This window comes from Mytilus trossulus, chromosome 7 (assembly GCF_036588685.1).
Source record: "Mytilus trossulus isolate FHL-02 chromosome 7, PNRI_Mtr1.1.1.hap1, whole genome shotgun sequence".
In the NCBI taxonomy this organism is placed as follows: Eukaryota; Metazoa; Mollusca; class Bivalvia; order Mytilida; family Mytilidae; genus Mytilus; species Mytilus trossulus.
In genome coordinates this window covers 19,047,048-19,068,777 of record NC_086379.1, presented here as the reverse complement: position 1 = coordinate 19,068,777, position 21,730 = coordinate 19,047,048, and the positions used below count along the sequence as shown (strand labels likewise).

General features: G+C 30.9%; 1 protein-coding gene across 2 annotated transcripts in view; it reads left to right on the top strand.

Annotated features, from left to right (window-relative positions):
* LOC134724757 (microsomal triglyceride transfer protein large subunit-like) overlaps positions 1 to 19,207 on the top strand; it is a 28,434-nt gene extending 9,227 nt beyond the window's left edge. For both annotated transcript variants that reach the window (XM_063587980.1, XM_063587981.1), the window contains 11 exons: positions 866 to 1,034; positions 1,468 to 1,578; positions 2,065 to 2,280; positions 2,873 to 3,090; positions 3,677 to 3,774; positions 4,108 to 4,229; positions 4,817 to 5,017; positions 6,779 to 6,933; positions 7,972 to 8,142; positions 8,509 to 8,659; positions 18,186 to 19,207. In XM_063587980.1, coding sequence (XP_063444050.1) covers positions 866 to 1,034; positions 1,468 to 1,578; positions 2,065 to 2,280; positions 2,873 to 3,090; positions 3,677 to 3,774; positions 4,108 to 4,229; positions 4,817 to 5,017; positions 6,779 to 6,933; positions 7,972 to 8,142; positions 8,509 to 8,656 — 1,609 coding nt within the window. In that variant the 3' untranslated portion in view covers positions 8,657 to 8,659; positions 18,186 to 19,207. The remainder of the gene's footprint in view (positions 1 to 865; positions 1,035 to 1,467; positions 1,579 to 2,064; positions 2,281 to 2,872; positions 3,091 to 3,676; positions 3,775 to 4,107; positions 4,230 to 4,816; positions 5,018 to 6,778; positions 6,934 to 7,971; positions 8,143 to 8,508; positions 8,660 to 18,185) is intronic.
* Positions 19,208 to 21,730: the final 2,523 nt, after the last annotated feature.

Sequence of the window (21,730 nt, the reverse complement as noted above, 5' to 3'; positions counted from 1 at the left end):
AGCTTTTAAAATTTTAATATATATTGGTACTGACAACTAAATGAAGGTCAAGTTCAATAATGGCGATTTTAACTTTTACCGTTCTGGAGTTATGGTTCTTGAAAGATTGAAAAATGGAGTTTCCAGTCATGTCCGTGCATTTACACATGAACTGTTGTTCCAAAGCTTCCCAAATTTTAATGAGTTGTTATTGATGACAAAATGGAGGTCAAGTTCAATAATGACGATTTTGACTTTTACCGTTCAGGAGTTATGGTTCTTGAAAGATTGAAAAATGGTGTTTCCAGTCGTGTCCGTGCATTTTCTCATGAACCATTCAACCAAAGCTTTTGAAATTTTTATATGTTGTTACTGATGACAAAATAGAGGTCAAGTTCAATAATGACGATTTTGACGTTCAGGAGTTATGGTTCTTGAAAGATTGTAAAATAGCGTTTCCATTCACATTGTTACATTTACTCTGACATGAACCATTCAATCTAAGCTTTTCAAATTTTAATATGTTGATACTGATGACAAAATGGAGGTCAAATTTGATATTGACGATTTTCACTTTCACCATTCATCAGTAATGGTTCTTGTGATATTGCCAGGACACAAATAAATGTTAATAAATCCGGTTTGCCGTCGTTGTGACAGCCTCTTGTGTTAATCATACTTTGAAGAGATCTAAACACAAAAAATATATACTAATTTTTCACAGATCATTTTACTGTAAAAGAAATTTGATCGTTCAATGATTGCTTATTGTCAACATCACATAAAAAGTAGATGGGTTTTTTTTAAATATCAAAAAGCGTTTTAATGAAAATTATGAACATTTGGGATTTCACACTTTACATTTTATGTCTCTTTTATTTATTAGTCCTCAGTTAATAGATGTAGGAGCAGCTACCCAGACCCCATTTGCACAGAGAGCAATGATGGACCTGGTCCAGTTTGAACAGGACTATTCTACAGAATACCCAGAGAGATTGTTACTGGCCCTTGCTTACAGTACTCATCCTGGAGAATATGTCTTAAAGGATTTAATTGTATGTAATCAAATATGAAAACACTCTTGTTTTATTTATACAAAAAGTAGTAATTGTTTATAGAATATTTAAAATACCTGTCCACAGTGTCAATTTTTTTTTCAATGTTTACATTTCTGTAAAAATTTGGACACAATTGGTTTAGAATAAATGAAGGCTTGCATTTAAATATTTGAAAGCATTTTTTTTATGCAAAATTTTCCTGAAGTTGCAAATTTTAATATCACATTTTTGTTTACTGTTCAATAATTGCAATAATAAATGCAGGAAAATATTTCTTAATTTATGCCACTCACTTCGACATTTTTTTTCATAAAAACACTTTTCAAAATAATTCTGTTAACTAAATTATTAAAATGAGTAAAAATGTCTTGAATTTTTAATAAACATTTAATGGTCCATTTTAAATTTATAGATAGTTTTGTCTTTTCAGAATTTAATGAAAAAGAAACTACCAAATGTTAATATTCAAGAATCTGTTGCCATGGCAACTGGAGCTGTTATACATACATACTGTCAATACCCAGATCAGTGTCAGCATGAGGTAATATATTCTTTAGAGGCTTGTGACAGACTTCTTGATCTGAAACTTGTCAGAGATTTGTACAGAGTCAGCTGAAGATTTCTCACACCATCTTTTTTCCATAGAAATATCATAAATTGGTATTAAAGAGGGAGAATGCTTGAAGGTAAATAAGAGAAAAATAAGTTGTATATGATAATCACTAAAAAGCCCTGTTATGAAAGTATGAAACAATACAGATAACAATAAAAATCAGAATGGACAAGGACTTAAAGAATGTGTCAGGGATAAAAAGTTGTGAGCTCTAAATAGGTCTTTACTTTGATTAAGATTTGAAATATAAAAATTCTATGTGACACACTTAAACTGGAATATAGACAACCTTCCCATAAATTTCTTATGTCAAAATGCTTCTGTAATTATCTCACAGTAAGAACCAATTTTCCGATGATCAATGTTGTTTATGCCATGTGACCCTCGGGTATATCATTTATATTTTCTTCACAGATAGTTAAAGAATACAAACAATTGATAAGAAAGATGTTAAAGGATTGTGATGACGACATTTGTACATTGAGACACCTTAGATCTGTAGGGAATGCAGGATTAGCTGAGTTCTTACCAGAGTTACTTACTATTGCTCAAAACAATAAAAACCCAGCCGTATCATTGGCTGCTGTACAAGCACTGAGAAGGATGGACAAAGATTTCCTCAAAGATCAGGTAACAATGTTTGTCTTAGGAATTTAAAAAAAATACTGTTTTTGGTGTTACAGCAACCTGGCAAAAAGTAAAAATGAAAATCAATGGAATCCTTTTACTTTTACAGATTTTTTATCTCATTGACTCTTATAACCATTATTGCAGGAATTTATTTTAATTATTTTTAAGCTTAAATGATGTGTTCATATAAGAGAACACCAAAGCTTATATATTTACATGATTTATATTCATGATCACTTGCAAAAATTTGGATGGTGCACAGTATATGACTCATTATCATAATGTCTTAGTTTTATATCGTCCCTTTCACTTCCTATCTGAATATTCATTAGTACTGGAAGTCTCACTAATTAAGGAGGCTGTTGGGCAAATCCCAGGCTGACTTAATTTTAGTATTTGATTCTCTAAGAACTGTATATTAAGGAGCATATACTGGGAAGCTGGATATGTATAGCAAATGATGAATTTCTTTCTGGTTGATACCATGTGATCTAGCATGTTATAGGTTCAATTTCAATTTTACCTCAACCTTAGGTTGGTCTACATTACTAAAGTTCCTACATAATAAGTCATTTGCTCTTTCTTATTTTAGGCAAAAGTAAGATTGGTCAAGATGTATCTACAGATTACCAGAGAATATGATTCCAGTGTCAGAGTTGCTGCCCTTGAATTATTGGTGCAGCTTAGTCCTACTCCAGAAGAAATCTATAGTATATTAAAATCAGCTTTAGACAATAGAAAGGAGTTTGAGTTGTCTTTATATACCATGAAAAGAGTTTTAGATATGGTTAACTCTAATAACAATGTCAGGTATGCATATTGTAAATATTTATTTTCATTTAATAGAACGTTTTGTGTTATAAAAGTATTGTTTTGCCTGGAAAACAAAGAGCTTAGAATTCTTTTTACGTTATTGCCACAATACTTTATGTTTATTATATTTACAAAATTGAAGTATACATCCTCAACATCAGAAATAACAAACAAAAAAGATAATATAATATATATGTTTTTTTTAAAAGATTTATTAATGTAAATTTTTATTATAGGTAGTCATTCAAAACAAAAAAAGTTATGTAATATACATGTTTACAAATTTGTCAATGTCATTTTTCAGTCAGTTCTGTTCAAAACTATAATGAGACCTTTTGAATTCTAAACTGGTTTCTTCAGGTACCAGAAAACCTGATGTAAATTAACCAGAATATCACAACAAACAAGTTTTATATAAATTGATTGATTGTTGGTTGCCTAACGTCCAGTGTCAAATAGTTCATGCATATTCAGGACGAGTTTTATATAAAGCTTCAGAAACAGATCTACACTAAATAGATTTGACAGCTTACATACATATTTGTTCTGGTCTCTGCTGTAATAGATTGTTTTGTATCCACAGGGAATCATTTTTAACAGCTTTGAAGAGATATGATATAAACAACTATAACTTCTTTGGTCACAGAGGAAAATCAAGTGCATATACAGGACTAATGGCAGGTAAGGGTATTAAATTGTTTCTTGAAACTAGTGGAACAATAGACTGAATCACAGTTCATTTGAATTGTACAAATCACAATTAAAGCCTGCCACCTTGCCATTTTAACTATATTCAAGGTTAAAAGTGTCTATATATAAAGCCACAAGATTATAAATTCTATAAATCGAAAATGCTTTTCAATAATTCTAAAATTTAACATTGTTTAATGCCAACAAAGAAAAGTATTTTCACATTCTGAATTCTCAAAATTACGATGGGTAAGGATAAATACTGTCACATAGCGTAAGCTTATTACACACGTTTCAGCCTCAATTGCTAAACTTATTTTTCAGCTATGAAAGATATGAATTCCTCCTACTACCTCCATCAAGAGACAGCTAGAACTGGTGTGATGAAGAGAAGTGGTATGGATGTCGGAGTATATAATGATGCCATGATACAGCCTGTATTTAATGTAAGTCTCTGTATATATTGGCACTAGATGCATAATATATTTCCGCCATAAAAGTGGGAGCTATTTTGCCATCACCTTGTCTTATTCCGTCTATATATCCATACTATCCTCCCAACAAAATTCTTTCACACATTTTTCTCACTTACTACAAAACAAAGTTACTTCATATTAGAGAGTATAGACTCTCCCGATAATAAAAATTATTTAATAATCAATGATCATTTGGAAACTTTGATCAGTTGTCTTTATGTTCAATTTATTTGTAATTGAAAATCATTTCTGCTGAAAAGAGGGGGAAATGGGGGGAACTTGTATAGATTACAACCATGAATTAAAGAAATAAATATATATTTATTAATTCTTATTGGTGTTTTGTAGAAAATATAAGTGTACAGCTTGAAACTGTGGTTTCCCAAAATCTGTCTCTCAGTGGTCAACCTCTCTCAAGGTTTCAGAGGTTGGCAGATTAAAGATTGCAATAATAAAAGCACACAAATTTTTGAATTAAATGTTTTCATTATTCAAAACATGATTACAATACAGAGTTTTGATATCATGTCTAAATGTTATATGCCTTTATATTGTAGTTTGAACTGTATGCAGAAGGTTTAGAGGCCTTGATAGGAGGGGGAGATGAGGAGGTACCAGAAGGGGGACCTGAGGCTACTGCAGGCATGACTTTATCTTTGATGGATGTTTTATTACGACCAATAGAATTTTTCCGTGGATCTGGAGGACTTATGTCGGCTGTATGGAATGCACCCTCTGAACCAATCTCAGCATTACAGGTACAGAAATATTAATTACAGGTGTTTCATGACCCAATTTTGTAATCATATAAGAATCAGTTTGTTTTCCTGTAAGAAAACACTTCTAAACCGCTTGCATGTTATCGATGAAAATTTTCACATTTGCAGATCACCTCCTGCTGGTATTTATGCAGGAATACAAGCCTTACACTTCATATTAAAGGGAGATAATCTAATTTACTTATTTCAAGATTGCATTATTTAAGGAATGTCTGTAATATTTTTTCTGTCTATGAAGAAATAACATAAAAAATTTGGTGCACACTGAATAACGCGTGTAGCGAGTTATTTAACAGTATGCACCAATTTTTTTATGTTATTTCGAATAGACAGAAAAAATATTACAGTCATTTCTTATAATTTAATTCTAAATTCCTTTGTAAACCGTAGAAAACCATGAAAAAATGTTGATGATGTCACGGTCACATGACTTAATTATGTCTATGGGCTCATAACAAAATTACGTCAGCCAATCAGAAGACGCGTTACATCCAAAATTAATTTATTTGTTAAGGCCAACTAAAATTAATTAGTAGATTTTCATCCAAATTTTTTTTTTAAATGGGGCGGGTGGGAGGATTTTATTTTTTAAATTTTATTTTGACATACGAAATCCTAGTCAAGAGTTCTTCATACTGCGGGATATATATGCTAGTGGAAAACAAGCTTGTATAATGTATATTCATGTTGTATAAGGAATCCTACTTAACCAAAAAGTAGTTGTTGTTTAATGACTAAATTGAGGATATTGGGACAGTAATACAGAGGGTGTTTGTTGTTCGTCAACAGCCATGGGTAAATATAACAGGTTGGGCACAACCCACGAAATGGGGAACTGTTCCTCAAATGAGTAACAGTCCCTCATTTGACTAATCATTTGGTAGTGCTAAAAAACTAATTTTTTTTCGTAAAATGGCACATATTCATGAAAAAATCAGCATATTATCTAAAAGATGATTATCCCTATCTTGATTTACTGAGAAGATACGAGCCTATGAAAACTTAGAAAATCTGACTTTTTCAAGGCTTAATTCTGACTTTTTCAAAATCCGTAATAAAGATATAGTTCTTTGGAAGAAGTTGTTCCATTTTCTATAAAGTGGTGCCATTTTAACTAAAAAGACCCATTTTTAGAAAATATTGTTTTTAGCACTATGAAATGATTACTCAAATGAGGGGTTGTTACTCGTAACTCGAATATTTCATGCCCTTCTCATTATTAATCTCTATCCTCGGTAGATGATGTTGTCATCATAGAGCAGCAGAATATGTCGACTTAATCATTTTCGTTAGATTACTCGAAGAAATACAAAAAATTGAAACAGGAAGTTTTAAATGAAACGAAATTATAGATGGTTCTTGGTAACGGACATGAACAAAATCCGGAAATCGTATTTTGGTTAAATAAAAAAAATCGGGGCGGGACGATTTCAAAGGGGCGGGCAGGGATTAAAATCTAGCAATTAATTTTAATTGGCCTAATAACATATAATAAAACCTGGAATATTTTTGTGAGTACATGAATAGTTCTACTGTATCCTACCTTTACAAATGTTTGCCAAGACATCACTGACCATTAGATTGTTTTGTTGTTTTCTTGGATTGCTGTCTCTTTGACCTCAAAGCGTTTTCTACATTTTTCTTTATTTCTCCAGCAACAGTCGAGATATACTCCGAAAATCTTTTCCTTACCTATTGAATAAACAATTTTTGTATTGACTTTCAATTTTTGTTTTTCAGGCAAATCTTTTACTACATGACCATTCACAGAAACTACATTTATCAAATGGATTAATAATAGATGTACAAGTGACAGGTGTAGCCTCCATTGATCTCTCTGGCAGCATTAGTATTAGTTTATGGTACAAAAACTCTAACTCATTAATTAAAACAAGGTGAGTCTTATGTATAGAACTTGATTTTAATCAGAAATTTATTATTGTGGTTTCTTTTTTTCCCATGGTTACCAATTACCTTGACTTAGGGGGGAAATTGCATTTTCATGGATGTGGGATTTTGCAAATTTTTCAAAGTCTGCATATATTCCAATGAACAAATTGATTATGTGTTTAAAATTTGAATTTGTTGTTCCCCTGTATGGAAATCCAAAAAAATGGTATCCAACAAATAATACTGAATCGGAATTGACTTAGAATATTATTTTCAAAATTTTGTATCCATGTGTTTAGATAGAAATGTAAGAACAGGATGAATTAGAATGTAAAGAATCAGGCTTTTTTCTGTAAAATGATATAAAAACAAATTATATATTAGAGCTTTTCCCCAAAAAAAATTGTATGGGGGGAGGGGGGGATGTCAGAAGGCACTTTTTATTTGACCCCACCCTGTATAAATTTTTAATTGGATATTAGTTCCATCACTTTTCTTAAAATAACAACCATTCATAAAATTTAATTAAAGTGCCTTCTGAACACACACCCCCCCCCCCCCCCCCCATACAATTAATTCTGGAACGGCCCTTATTGTTTTAAATAAGTCATAACTTAGCTTTAAGAAAAATGGCAACTAGTTCTATCAGGACATAAATATCGGTAGCAATATAACTTTTTTTTAAATAAATTGTAAACTTTCCTGAGTTTTTACATAATGAAAATTCAACTAGAAATGACAATATGATATTTGAAAAAGTATGAAAAAAAAAAATTAATATATATTTTATAGTGCAACACTGTACATTTTTTAAAAACTGTGAATTTCTATTCTAGTAGTACCATATTGAAAAGGAAATAAGAAAAAATAGAGGTAAAACTCTAATGTGAAATGACTTTATATTTCAAGGTATAAGTTGTTTCAGATTCAGAAAAATAGTTAAAAAATTGTGCATCTGCTATGATTATTGTCTTACTATAAACATTGTTAACTGTCCAAAGATGTTTTATTGTTATATTTTTTGACAAATGTGTTATTTGCAGTGGTGCTATGATTATAAATGGATGGATGAAGTTAGAATCTGAAGTTTTACAAGGAGGAATGAACTTTACAGCTGAATCAGAAGCAGTTATAGACTTTAAAACAGATGTAGATTTCTCAAATATGCCTTTTAAAATGTGTTTACAAATGATGAGACCTCCATTACAATACAAGTAAGTGATAGAATAGATAATTGAAATAGGGAATGTGTCAAAAAGACAACCATACTAAAAAGCAGAAAACAGCTCTTGGAAAATCCTGCATCCAGAATTAGGCTTTAATTGTCCCCTAAACACCAAGTAATGTATATTACACAATTTTATTTTTATCTCGCCTGCGTTAAAGTTCTAAGAACTATGATTTTGATGTGCTCTTTATGGCATCAGATGCATCAACAATTTCAGTTTTATGTGCATACAAGCCTCTCCATTTGTTTATTTTAACCTTAGTTGTAAAAGTAAAATACACAATAGAAAATATGCAGACTCAATTATCCGACTTTTACTCAACTGTATTTACATAGATTATTTCTTTTGCAGATATAATTTAGAAAAATTTGAAAAATCCAGATTTTTGAAGAAAAGATATAGACACAAAGTTAAAAGATCTACAAGAATATCACCACAGTCATTCTTTATAAATGAGAAAAATTCAGAAATGTGTACAGGAATGTTTTCTAATGAATAAAAGGTAAGATTTGTGCAAAATTCCAGTATTATCCAGTTGAATTATCTCCCTTAGATTGATCAAATTTGTGCCATTCTTATCTCCCCTGTGAAAATATTGAAAAGTGATTGCTTTAGGTTACAATAAACCATTAGAATTTATGAGCATAACATGGTATTGATCTAATATTGCTGACCCTTACTTTTTGTCCCTTATCCAATTTTTGGCTACTATAGTTTTTCATACATTCAAAGGTTGCTGTTTAATTATGATAGTGATTTCAAAGTTCAGACAAAATCAATCTATTTATTTTATGGCTTGTACATTTAAAATTCATGATGAACCCAAATTCAGGAGTTTAAAAATTGAAATCCCAGAAAAAAGGCAATTAAGAAGGGAATCTTATTATTTTATTATTACTATAAGTATTATTGAAAAAATCTTTTATGTTTTGTGATTTGTTTTTAAATTAAGGAATTAAAAACAAATTAAAAAAAATAATTGAAAAGTACATGTCTAAATGAATGAATCTACAAATGTTGTAAGTATAGAATAGCTCATCCTTCAAAATATAAAAAGTTACTGAACACTCAATTAATGAATACGCATTGTTATCTGTGATGCTGGTCACATGAATTTTTTTTTCAATATTTTATTTCTTGGATTAGTTATTATTTTTATTGCATGGACAATGAAGTTTTTAATGGAGATAAATATTTTTCTGCACATTCTCTGCTGTATTGCTGCAATGTTATATCAAAACGCATTGTTGTAGACATCAGAGGAGTGAAATTATCTGATTATTGTTGTAGACATCAGATCTAGAGGATTGAAATTATCTGGGTTGTTTCATAAGTGAGTTTTTATTTCACTGGGAAATCAGGATAATTCATTGCAACCAAAGTAATAATGGGAGATAATTCATCCTTTCATTCAAATAAGTTTTGAATTACTTCCCCTTGATGAACAAGCTATTAAAATTTTGCTGTTCATAAAATATGAAATTTCTAATGAATTTAAAAAAAAAAAGGTGTAACTACCTCCCTAACCATTATGTCTTTCAAATCACAATCCTAGCTAGTTATTAGGGATTTCTGCTCATTAGGTCAATTCGGTCTAAGTGATGAATTCTTTAAATAAAATATTCTCTTGACAGTACTTAAAGTTGCTTCCAAAAAAGTCAGGATTCGGTCAAATAAAATAAAAGGTGTGCTTCCTATTTCTCTACCTACCTGATATTTGAAGCTTAAAATAGCCTATCTTAAAGTGTTTTTTTTTGTCATTTTTCAATTAGAAAGAATTCACTACCTTTTACCCTATTTTTTTTTAAAGATGTAAAAGGAAACACACATATTATTTTATTTGGCCTTATAAAAAAATATAAATTTGTAAAGATATACAAGGTGAAATGGAAAGAAATCCATAGAAAATATTTTTTTTTACTTTTAAATAATCAAATATGGCAGCAAAATGTATGTTTATTTTTCATTTACAAATGATTTTTATATTTTCCATCAGAAAAGCTATGAGTATGACAAGCAACAGAATCAGAAATGTTTAGCAACTGATATAAAACAAAGCTAACCAGATGCTCCGCAGGGCGTAGCTTTATACGACCGCAGAGGTTGAACCCTGAACGGTTGGGGCAAGTATTGACACAACATTCAAGCTGGATTCCGCTCTAAATTTGGATTGTGATTAAATAGTTGACACAGCATAGGTTTCTGACACAGAATGAATGTATTCAAATGAACTTAAAATTTTTGTTTTCTCTAAGAGCAATTCACTATGCTGTTGAATATTAATCCTCTCAAAAAAATGTTTGAAGAAATTTTCTTTTTATTTATGAAATTTCAAATGAGAAAAATTGAACCCAATTTTTTAATCACATCCCCCTTTCCCTTATTCCAAAACTAACTTCAATTAAAATATTCTAATGGAGTTTGCAACAATTACTACTCATTTAAATACATCATAAAATATTAAGATGTAAAAAAACTGCTTGTTATCACTGAATGGTAAAGATTATTTAAATTTATCAGTTGGTAGTAAAAAGTGAATATACATTGTATATTGTATATAACAAAGATTTAAGTTGATTCTGGACAAAGAAAGATAACTCCAATTAAAAAAAATTCTTGCAGATATTTCTTGCTTACTATACTGGACAAAGAAAGATAACTCTTAATTAAAAAAAAATTTGCAATTTCACAATATTGTGAAATTAGATATTTCTTGCCATTGCACAATACTGTGCGCAATTGAAAAGACTTGCTATTGCACAATACTTAATATAATAATTTTAGATCCTGATTTGGACCAACTTGAAAACTGGGCCCATAATCAAAAATCTAAGTACATGTTTAGATTCAGCATATCAAAGAGGCCCAAGAATTTAATTTTTATACGACCGCAAATTTTGAAAAAATTTTCGTCGTATATTGCTATCACGTTGGCGTCGTCGTCGTCGTCGTCGTCCGAATACTTTTAGTTTTCGCACTCTAACTTTAGTAAAAGTGAATAGAAATCTATGAAATTTTAACACAAGGTTTATGACCATAAAAGGAAGGCTGGTATTGATTTTGGGAGTTTTGGTCCCAATATTTTAGGAATTAGGGGCCAAAAAGGGCCCAAATAAGCATTTTCTTGGTTTTCGCACTATAACTTTAGTTTAAGTTAAAAGAAATCTATGAAATTTTGACACAAGGTTTATGACCACAAAAGAAAGGTTGGGATTGATTTTGGGAGTTTTGGTTTCAACAGTTTAGGAATTAGGGGCCAAAAAAGGGCCCAAATAAGCATTATTCTTGGTTTTCGCACAATAACTTTAGTTAAAGTAAATAGAAATCAATGAAATTTAAACACAATGTTTATGACCACAAAAGGAAGGTTGGTATTGATTTTGGGAGTTTCGGTCCCAACAGTTTAGGAATTAGGGGCCAAAAAGGGACCCAAATAAGCATTTTTCTTGGTTTTCCCACCATAGCGTTAGTATAAGTGAATGGAAATCTATGAAATTTAAATACAAGGTTTATGACTATAAAAGGAAGGTTGGTATTGATTTTGGGAGTTTTGGTCCCAACAGTTAAGGAAAAAGGGGCCCAAAGGGTCCAAAATTAAACTTTGTTTGAGTTCATCAAAATTGATTAATTGGGGTTCTTTAATATGCCGAATCTAACTGTGTATGTAGATTCTTAATTTTTGGTCCCGTTTTCAAATTGGTCTACATTAAGGTCCAAAGGGTCCAAAATTAAACTTAGTTTGATTTTAACAAAAATTGAAACCTTGGGGTTCTTTGATATGCTGAATCTAAAAATGTACTTAGATTTTTGATTATTGGCCCAGTTTTCAAGTTGGCCCAAATCGAGGTCCAAAATTAAACATTGTTTGATTTCATCAAAAATTGAATAATTGAGGTTCTTTGATATGCCAAATCTAACTGTGTATGTAGATTCTTAATTTTTGGTCCAGTTTTAAAATTGGTCTAAATTAAAGTGCAAAGGGTCCAAAATTAAACTTGGGCCTCTTTGATATGCTGAATCTAAACATGTACTTAGATTTTTGATTATGGGCCCAGTTTTCAAGTTGGTCTAAATCAGGATCTAAAATTATTATATTAAGTATTGTGCAATAGCAAGTCTTTTCAATTGCACAGTATTGTACAATGGCAAGAAATATCTTATTTCACAATATTGTGAAATAGCAAATTTTTTTTTAATTAAGAGTTATCTTTCTTTGTCCAGTAAAGTAAGCAAGAAATATCTGCAAGAATTTTTTTTTAATTGGAGTTATCTTTCTTTGTCCAGAATCAACTTAAATCTTTGTTATACAATATACAATGTATATTCACTTTTTACTACCAACTGATAAATTAAAATAATCTTTACCATTCAGTGATAACAAGCAGTTTTTTTACATCTTAATATTTTATGATGTATTTAAATGAGTAGTAATTGTTGCAAACTCCATTAGAATATTTTAATTGAAATTAGTTTTGGAATAAGGGAAAGGGGGATGTGATTAAAAAATTGGGTTCAATTTTTCTCATTTGAAATTTCATAAATAAAAAGAAAATTTCTTCAAACATTTTTTTGAGAGGATTAATATTCAACAGCATAGTGAATTGCTCTAAGAGAAAACAAAAATTTTTAAGTTCATTTGAATACATTCATTCTGTGTCAGAAACCTATGCTGTGTCAACTATTTAATCACAATCCAAATTTAGAGCGGAATCCAGCTTGAATGTTGTGTCCATACTTGCCCCAACTGTTCAGGGTTCAACCTCTGCGGTCGTATAAAGCTACGCCCTGCGGAGCATCTGGTTGTTAAAATCAAACTTAGTTTAAATTTTGGACCCTTTGCACTTTAATTTAGACCAATTTTAAAACTGGACCAAAAATTAAGAATCTACATACACAGTTAGATTTGGCATATCAAAGAACCCCAATTATTCAATTTTTGATGAAATCAAACTATGTTTAATTTTGGACCTCGATTTGGGCCAACTTGAAAACTGGGCCAATAATCAAAAATCTAAGTACATTTTTAGATTCAGCATATCAAAGAACCCCAAGGTTTCAATTTTTGTTAAAATCAAACTAAGTTTAATTTTGGACCCTTTGGACCTTAATGTAGACCAATTTGAAAACGGGACCAAAAATTAAGAACCTACATACACAGTTAGATTCGGCATATTAAAGAACCCCAATTATTCAATTTTGATGAAATCAAACAAAGTTTAATTTTGGACCCTTTGGGCCCCTTTTTCCTAAACTGTTGGGACCGCAAATTTTGAAAAAATTTTCGTCGTATATTGCTATCACGTTGGCGTCGTCGTCGTCGTCGTCGTCGTCGTCGTCCGAATACTTTTAGTTTTCGCACTCTAACTTTAGTAAAAGTGAATAGAAATCTATGAAATTTTAACACAAGGTTTATGACCATAAAAGGAAGGCTGGTATTGATTTTGGGAGTTTTGGTCCCAATATTTTAGGAATTAGGGGCCAAAAAGGGCCCAAATAAGCATTTTCTTGGTTTTCGCACTATAACTTTAGTTTAAGTTAAAAGAAATCTATGAAATTTTGACACAAGGTTTATGACCACAAAAGAAAGGTTGGGATTGATTTTGGGAGTTTTGGTTTCAACAGTTTAGGAATTAGGGGCCAAAAAAGGGCCCAAATAAGCATTATTCTTGGTTTTCGCACAATAACTTTAGTTAAAGTAAATAGAAATCAATGAAATTTAAACACAATGTTTATGACCACAAAAGGAAGGTTGGTATTGATTTTGGGAGTTTCGGTCCCAACAGTTTAGGAATTAGGGGCCAAAAAGGGACCCAAATAAGCATTTTTCTTGGTTTTCCCACCATAGCGTTAGTATAAGTGAATGGAAATCTATGAAATTTAAATACAAGGTTTATGACTATAAAAGGAAGGTTGGTATTGATTTTGGGAGTTTTGGTCCCAACAGTTAAGGAAAAAGGGGCCCAAAGGGTCCAAAATTAAACTTTGTTTGAGTTCATCAAAATTGATTAATTGGGGTTCTTTAATATGCCGAATCTAACTGTGTATGTAGATTCTTAATTTTTGGTCCCGTTTTCAAATTGGTCTACATTAAGGTCCAAAGGGTCCAAAATTAAACTTAGTTTGATTTTAACAAAAATTGAAACCTTGGGGTTCTTTGATATGCTGAATCTAAAAATGTACTTAGATTTTTGATTATTGGCCCAGTTTTCAAGTTGGCCCAAATCGAGGTCCAAAATTAAACATTGTTTGATTTCATCAAAAATTGAATAATTGAGGTTCTTTGATATGCCAAATCTAACTGTGTATGTAGATTCTTAATTTTTGGTCCAGTTTTAAAATTGGTCTAAATTAAAGTGCAAAGGGTCCAAAATTAAACTTGGGCCTCTTTGATATGCTGAATCTAAACATGTACTTAGATTTTTGATTATGGGCCCAGTTTTCAAGTTGGTCTAAATCAGGATCTAAAATTATTATATTAAGTATTGTGCAATAGCAAGTCTTTTCAATTGCACAGTATTGTACAATGGCAAGAAATATCTTATTTCACAATATTGTGAAATAGCAAATTTTTTTTTAATTAAGAGTTATCTTTCTTTGTCCAGTAAAGTAAGCAAGAAATATCTGCAAGAATTTTTTTTTAATTGGAGTTATCTTTCTTTGTCCAGAATCAACTTAAATCTTTGTTATACAATATACAATGTATATTCACTTTTTACTACCAACTGATAAATTAAAATAATCTTTACCATTCAGTGATAACAAGCAGTTTTTTTACATCTTAATATTTTATGATGTATTTAAATGAGTAGTAATTGTTGCAAACTCCATTAGAATATTTTAATTGAAATTAGTTTTGGAATAAGGGAAAGGGGGATGTGATTAAAAAATTGGGTTCAATTTTTCTCATTTGAAATTTCATAAATAAAAAGAAAATTTCTTCAAACATTTTTTTGAGAGGATTAATATTCAACAGCATAGTGAATTGCTCTAAGAGAAAACAAAAATTTTTAAGTTCATTTGAATACATTCATTCTGTGTCAGAAACCTATGCTGTGTCAACTATTTAATCACAATCCAAATTTAGAGCGGAATCCAGCTTGAATGTTGTGTCCATACTTGCCCCAACTGTTCAGGGTTCAACCTCTGCGGTCGTATAAAGCTACTCCCTGCGGAGCATCTGGTTGTTAAAATCAAACTTAGTTTAAATTTTGGACCCTTTGCACTTTAATTTAGACCAATTTTAAAACTGGACCAAAAATTAAGAATCTACTTACACAGTTAGATTTGGCATATCAAAGAACCCCAATTATTCAATTTTTGATGAAATCAAACTATGTTTAATTTTGGACCTCGATTTGGGCCAACTTGAAAACTGGGCCAATAATCAAAAATCTAAGTACATTTTTAGATTCAGCATATCAAAGAACCCCAAGGTTTCAATTTTTGTTAAAATCAAACTAAGTTTAATTTTGGACCCTTTGGACCTTAATGTAGACCAATTTGAAAACGGGACCAAAAATTAAGAACCTACATACACAGTTAGATTCGGCATATTAAAGAACCCCAATTATTCAATTTTGATGAAATCAAACAAAGTTTAATTTTGGACCCTTTGGGCCCCTTTTTCCTTAACTGTTGGGACCAAAACTCCCAAAATCAATACCAACCTTCCTTATGTGGCCATAAACATTGTGTTTAAATTTCATTGATTTCTATTTACTTTAACTAAAGTTATTGTGCGAAAACTAAGAATAATGCTTATTTGGGCCCTTTTTTGGCCCCTAATTCCTAAACTGTTGAAACCAAAACTCCCAAAATCAATCCCAACCTTTCTTTTGTGGTCCTCAACCTTGTGTCAAAATTTCATAGATTTCTATTAACTTAAACTAAAGTTATAGTGCGAAAACCAAGAAATTGCTTATTTGGGCCCTTTTTGGCCCCTAATTCCTAAAATGTTGGGACCAAAACTCCTAAAATCAATACCAGGCTTCCTTTTATGGTCATAAACCTTGTGTTAAAATTTCATAGATTTCTATTCACTTTTACTAAAGTTAGAGTGCGAAAACTAAAAGTATTCGGACGACGACGACGACGACGACGACGACTGACGACGACGACGACGACGACGACGCCAACGTGATAGCAATATACGACGAAAATTTTTTCAAAATTTGCGGTCGTATAAAAAGTACTTATTTTAAATGTTGAAACTATTTTACAATTTTTTTTGATAGATAATAGAATTCATTCTAAACATGAAATCCATAAACTATCCAATATAGCCTTCTAAAATTTGTTGTTTAAATTGTGTAAGAATTGAACTGAAAAATAATTTTCTTTCATTCTAATTAGGCGAGACCTTTCACTAATTAAATACAAACTTCATAGAAATTGCTCAACAAGCAACTGATGAGCAGAGCATATGATATATATAATGAACAAATCCAGAAAGTTAAGTTGCAGTATGCTTCAGGCGCGGATCCAGAGGGGGGTTCCGGGGGTTGGAACCCCTCCCTTTATTTTGGACGAACAATGCATTTGAATGGGGACATGTAGTTGGAACCCCCCCCCCCCCCCCTGTGCTTGACATATAGGGTAGAAACTTGTATATTGCTAAAGACAATATGTGGATCATTAGATATCGTTTAGTGGTTGTGTCATTGAGTTATAGTGTATTGATAAAGATTCCATGTCAGTTTTATTTATACATTAAATTGTTGATGGATACTTTTGTCAAGCAGTAAATATAATTAATAAATAAGAAGATGTGGTATGATTGCTAATGAGACAACTCTTCACCAGAGACCAAATGACCCAGAAAATAGCAACTATAGGTAACTGGGCCGTCAACAATACTGCATAATGTATATTTGACAACAATATCTATAAAGTATTTACAGACTTGTTATATGTTCAGAATTTTGAATGAGGTTTTTTATCTTTATAGCAAATACATGTATCACTCATTGATCAAAAATATCAAATTTGCTTGAATCTTCATTTTGTGCCACTGTGACCGCTCTTAGAAATATGCACCTAAAGTCCCAAACAATATATATATTTCTATAGAAATATCAGGCATTTTTTTTTTTTTTATTTTTTTTTTAAACATTGTATTTGCAAAAGTAGCAAAAAGGGATTGAACACAAGTTATAACAACATAAGCAATATCCTCTCCCTTAAAAATATCATAACACACACTTGATATAACACCTCTTCCCAGAGGTCACATGTTGAGAAACAAACTGCATTTATCTTGTTATGGATAATTACCAGACTCCCATGTCAGTGACAGATATTGTATACAGACTGTTTATCCAGATGTCTCAGATGATAATTTGGAGAGACAGGGTGGTGATAAAGGCTGGGTGACTTACTCCAGTAATGGCCACATTTTATCTTATTTATGTAACTTTTTGACAGAATTGTTGCTGTTGGAATTACATGTGTCTGACAGTACTGTGCTTAGTAAACCAAAACTCCAGGTTTTTTTTTATTAATTTTTATATTTTTGTGTTGTTTTTTATGCCCCATTTATGGGCATTATGTTTTCTGGTCTGTGCGTCCATTCGTTGGTCTGCCTGTCCTGCTTCAGGGTAAAGTTTTTGGTTGAGGTAGTTTTTTATGAAGTTGAAGTCTAATCAAATTGAAACTTAGTACATATTGTCCTTATGATGTGATCTTTCTAATTTTAATGCCAAATTGGAGTTTTTACCCCATTTTCACGGTCCACTGAACATGGAAAATGATAGTGCAGATGGGGCATTCTTGTTTTAATCTCTATTTTTACACTTAAATTTTCCGAAGTCATAGATATTTACTCCAACTCTTTTGTTGGATATCAAAATATTTTACTACAATCATGAAGTTTTTTTAATATTTTTTTTTAGATTGATGTACCACAGCCTTCAACCACTTTAATCTTTGAGGTTTTCACTTTTAAACATAAGACCAGCAGTTTATATGTGGATACATATACATTTTGTTCTTGCTAACTGCTTTTAAATTGTTTCTATCTTTCTTTTCAGATTAAAGTCCTAAACCAGAGGAGTCATTCCAGATTATGAGGAAAATCACTTTCTTTGCAGAATTCCCTCAAACTTGATTTTAATGTTACATCTTTGTTTTAAAATTATCTTTTAGTTATTTTCTTTTAATTAAGAAATATTTTTAAAACATGGGCTGCCGATACATCACTCGTTAATGACATGTTGTGTTGTTTTAAATGTTAAGAACTATGGTTGCTCTTTTATTTCAGGGGGTGGGGAATCTTCAATCACGGTTATGTTATTTTTATTGATATAATAATATAGACTTTCCATTATTAAAGTGCAGTTGTGTTTTTTACTTAGTTAATGCGAAAACCCAGTCTGCATATTTGACAAAAAATAGCAGTTTCACAAATCATCTTTGATTAGATCAGGGTTGTAACAATGGATATCTGAAATACTAAAATGATGACTGCAAACGCCTTGGTGACATCATTTTATAGAATTTGGGAATTTTGAAATCCAAGGAACAAAACTTAACTTAAACCTGCTGCATTTTCTATTTTGTTTTTTGTTTTTTCCAGACTTTTAAAGGTCTGTTATTGTTAAGATATAAATTTGCCTTCATCATTTGACACTGCCTCATTTTAAAATTGTTTTGTTTTTGTCTTAAATCTAGACAATAATGTCATGTTAGATTGTTCAACAGGTTGTTTCGCTCAACTGAGTTGTACAGATTTAGTTTTTCGCTGGAGTAAACAGAGTGATTAAAATTAACATGAAATCAAAGAAAAAGTAAATAATAAAATTGTGTTAATAAAGTTATAAATGTATTACTAAAACTTTTCAATAGCAATAATTAGACACTTCATTTAAGTTTTTCTTTTTCTATATAAAATTTGAGTCCATTATGTATTCTATTGTTGTTTTCTGCCATTGTCATGACAACTTGCAATAACTGTTCAAATACTCTTTGTTATAGAATATTGTATTTTTATGTGCCAAAAATAATCATGTTTTGCAATAAATTGTTGAATTTTGTATATTTACAATTAAATGAATATGTGTGTTATTGTTTTGCCTGCAAAGAAAGTCCAAGAATACAGTAATTTCAGAAATTATTGGGTGCATTTATTATTGCGATTTTGTTAAATGTGATTTTAATTTTTACGATTTTGAGAAAAATCCTGTTTAATTCAGATAAAATATTACACAATGCGAGTTTTAATTATTGTGTTTACAAGTCTGTGGTATTTTTCGCAATAATAAAAGCCTCACAATAATTTCTGAATATACAGTATGTGACATAGGAATTTTAATTAAAAACCAGATGCTCCGCAGGGCGTAGCTTTATACGACCGCAGAGGTTGAACCCTGAACGGTTGGGGCAAGTATGGACACAACATTCAAGCTGGATTCAGCTCTAAATTTGGATTGTGATTAAATAGTTGACACAGCATAGGTTTCTGACACAGAATGAATGCGTTCTAATGAAATTAAAAATTTTGTTTTCTCTTAGAGCAATTCACTATGCTGTTGAATATTATTCCTCTAAAAAAAATGTTTGAAGAAATTTTCTTTTTATTTATGAAATTTCAAATGAGAAAATTGAACCCAATTTTTTTAATCACATCCCCCTTTCCCTTATTCCAAAACTAATCTCAATTAAAATTTCTAATGGAGTTTGCAACAATTACTACTCATTTAAATACATCATAAAATATTAAGATGTAAAAAAAATGCTTGTTATCACTGAATGGTAAAGATTATTTTAATTTATCAGTTGGTAGTAAAAAGTGAATATACATTGTATATTGTATATTCACTTTTTACTACCAACTGATAAATTAAAATAATCAATCTTTGTTATATATACATTGTATATTGTATATATAACAAAGATTGATTCAGGACAAAGAAAGATAACTCCAAATAAAAAAAATTCTTACAATTAGATATTTCTTGCTTACTATTCTGGACAAAGAAAGATAACTCTAATTAAAAACAAAATTGCTATTTCACAATATTTTGCAATAAGATATTTCTTGCCATTGCGCAATACTGTGCAATTGAAAAGACTTGCTATTGCACAAAACTTAATATAATAATTTTAGATCCTGATTTGGACCAACTTGAAAACTGGGCCCAGAATCAAAAATCTAAGTACATGTTTGGATTCAGCATATCAAAGAACCCCAAGATTTCAATTTTTGTTAAAATCAAACTAAGTTTAATTTTGGACCCTTTGGACTTTAATGTAGACCAATTTGAAAACAAGACCAAAAATTAGGAATCTACATACACAGTTAGATTCGGCATATTAAAGAACCCCATTTATTCAATTTTTGATGAAATCAAACAAAGTTTAATTTTGGACCCCGATTTGGACCAACTTGAAAACTGGGCCGATAATCAAGAATCTAAGTACATTTTTAGATTCAGCATATCAAAGAACCCAACCGATTAATTTTTTGTCAAAATCAAACGAAGTTTAATTTTGGACCCTTTGGACCTTAATGTAGACCAATTTGAAAACGGGACCAAAAGTTAAAAATCTACATACAAAGTTAGATTCAGCATATCAAAGAACCCCAATTATTCAATTTTGATGAAATCAAACAAAGTTTAATTTTGGACCCTTTGGGCCCCTTATTCCTAAACTGTTTGGACCAAAACTCCCAAAATCATTACCAACCTTCCTTTTATGGTCATAAACCTTGTGTTTAAATTTCATAGATTTCTATTTACTTATACTAAAGTTATGGTGCGAAAACCAAGAAAAATGCTTATTTGGGTCCCTTTTTGGCCCCTAATTCCTAAACTGTTGGGACCTAAACTCCCAAAATCAATACCAACCTTCCTTTTGTGGTCATAAACATTGTGTATAAATTTCATTATTTTCTATTTACTTAAACTAAAGTTATTGTGCGAAAACCAAGAATAATGCTTATTTGGGCCCTTTTTTGGCCCCTAATTCCTACACTATTGAAACCAAAACTCCCAAAATCAATCCCAACCTTTCTTTTGTGGTCATAAACCTTGTGTCAAAATTTCATAGATTTCTATAAACTTAAACTAAAGTTATAGTGCGAAAACCAAGAAAATGCTTATTTGGGCCCTTTTTGGCCCCTAATTCCTAAAATGTTGGGACCAAAACTCCCAAAATCAATACCAACCTTCCTTTTGTGGTTATAAACCTTGTGTTAAAATTTCATAGATTTCTTTTCACTTTTACTAAAGTTAGAGTGCGAAAACTGAAAGTATTCGGACGACGACGACGACGCCAACGTGATAGCAATATACGACGAAAATTTTTTCAAAATTTGCGGTCGTATAAAAAACTATTTCATGGTTCAGGGTGCTTGGAAAAGTTTGGCTTTTTTTATCACATGATTTTCATACTTATGAATTATAGGGCAGCTACCCATGTATATTGGAGGTGTAGAAACTTTGCAATGCTATACATATCCATCAGACAGAGATCACTTTACCTTGACCTTTTTTCTTGAATTGATGATCATCATTAAGATTTTCATGGTTGTACAAATGTATAATATATCTATATAAAAATAAAAAGAAGATGT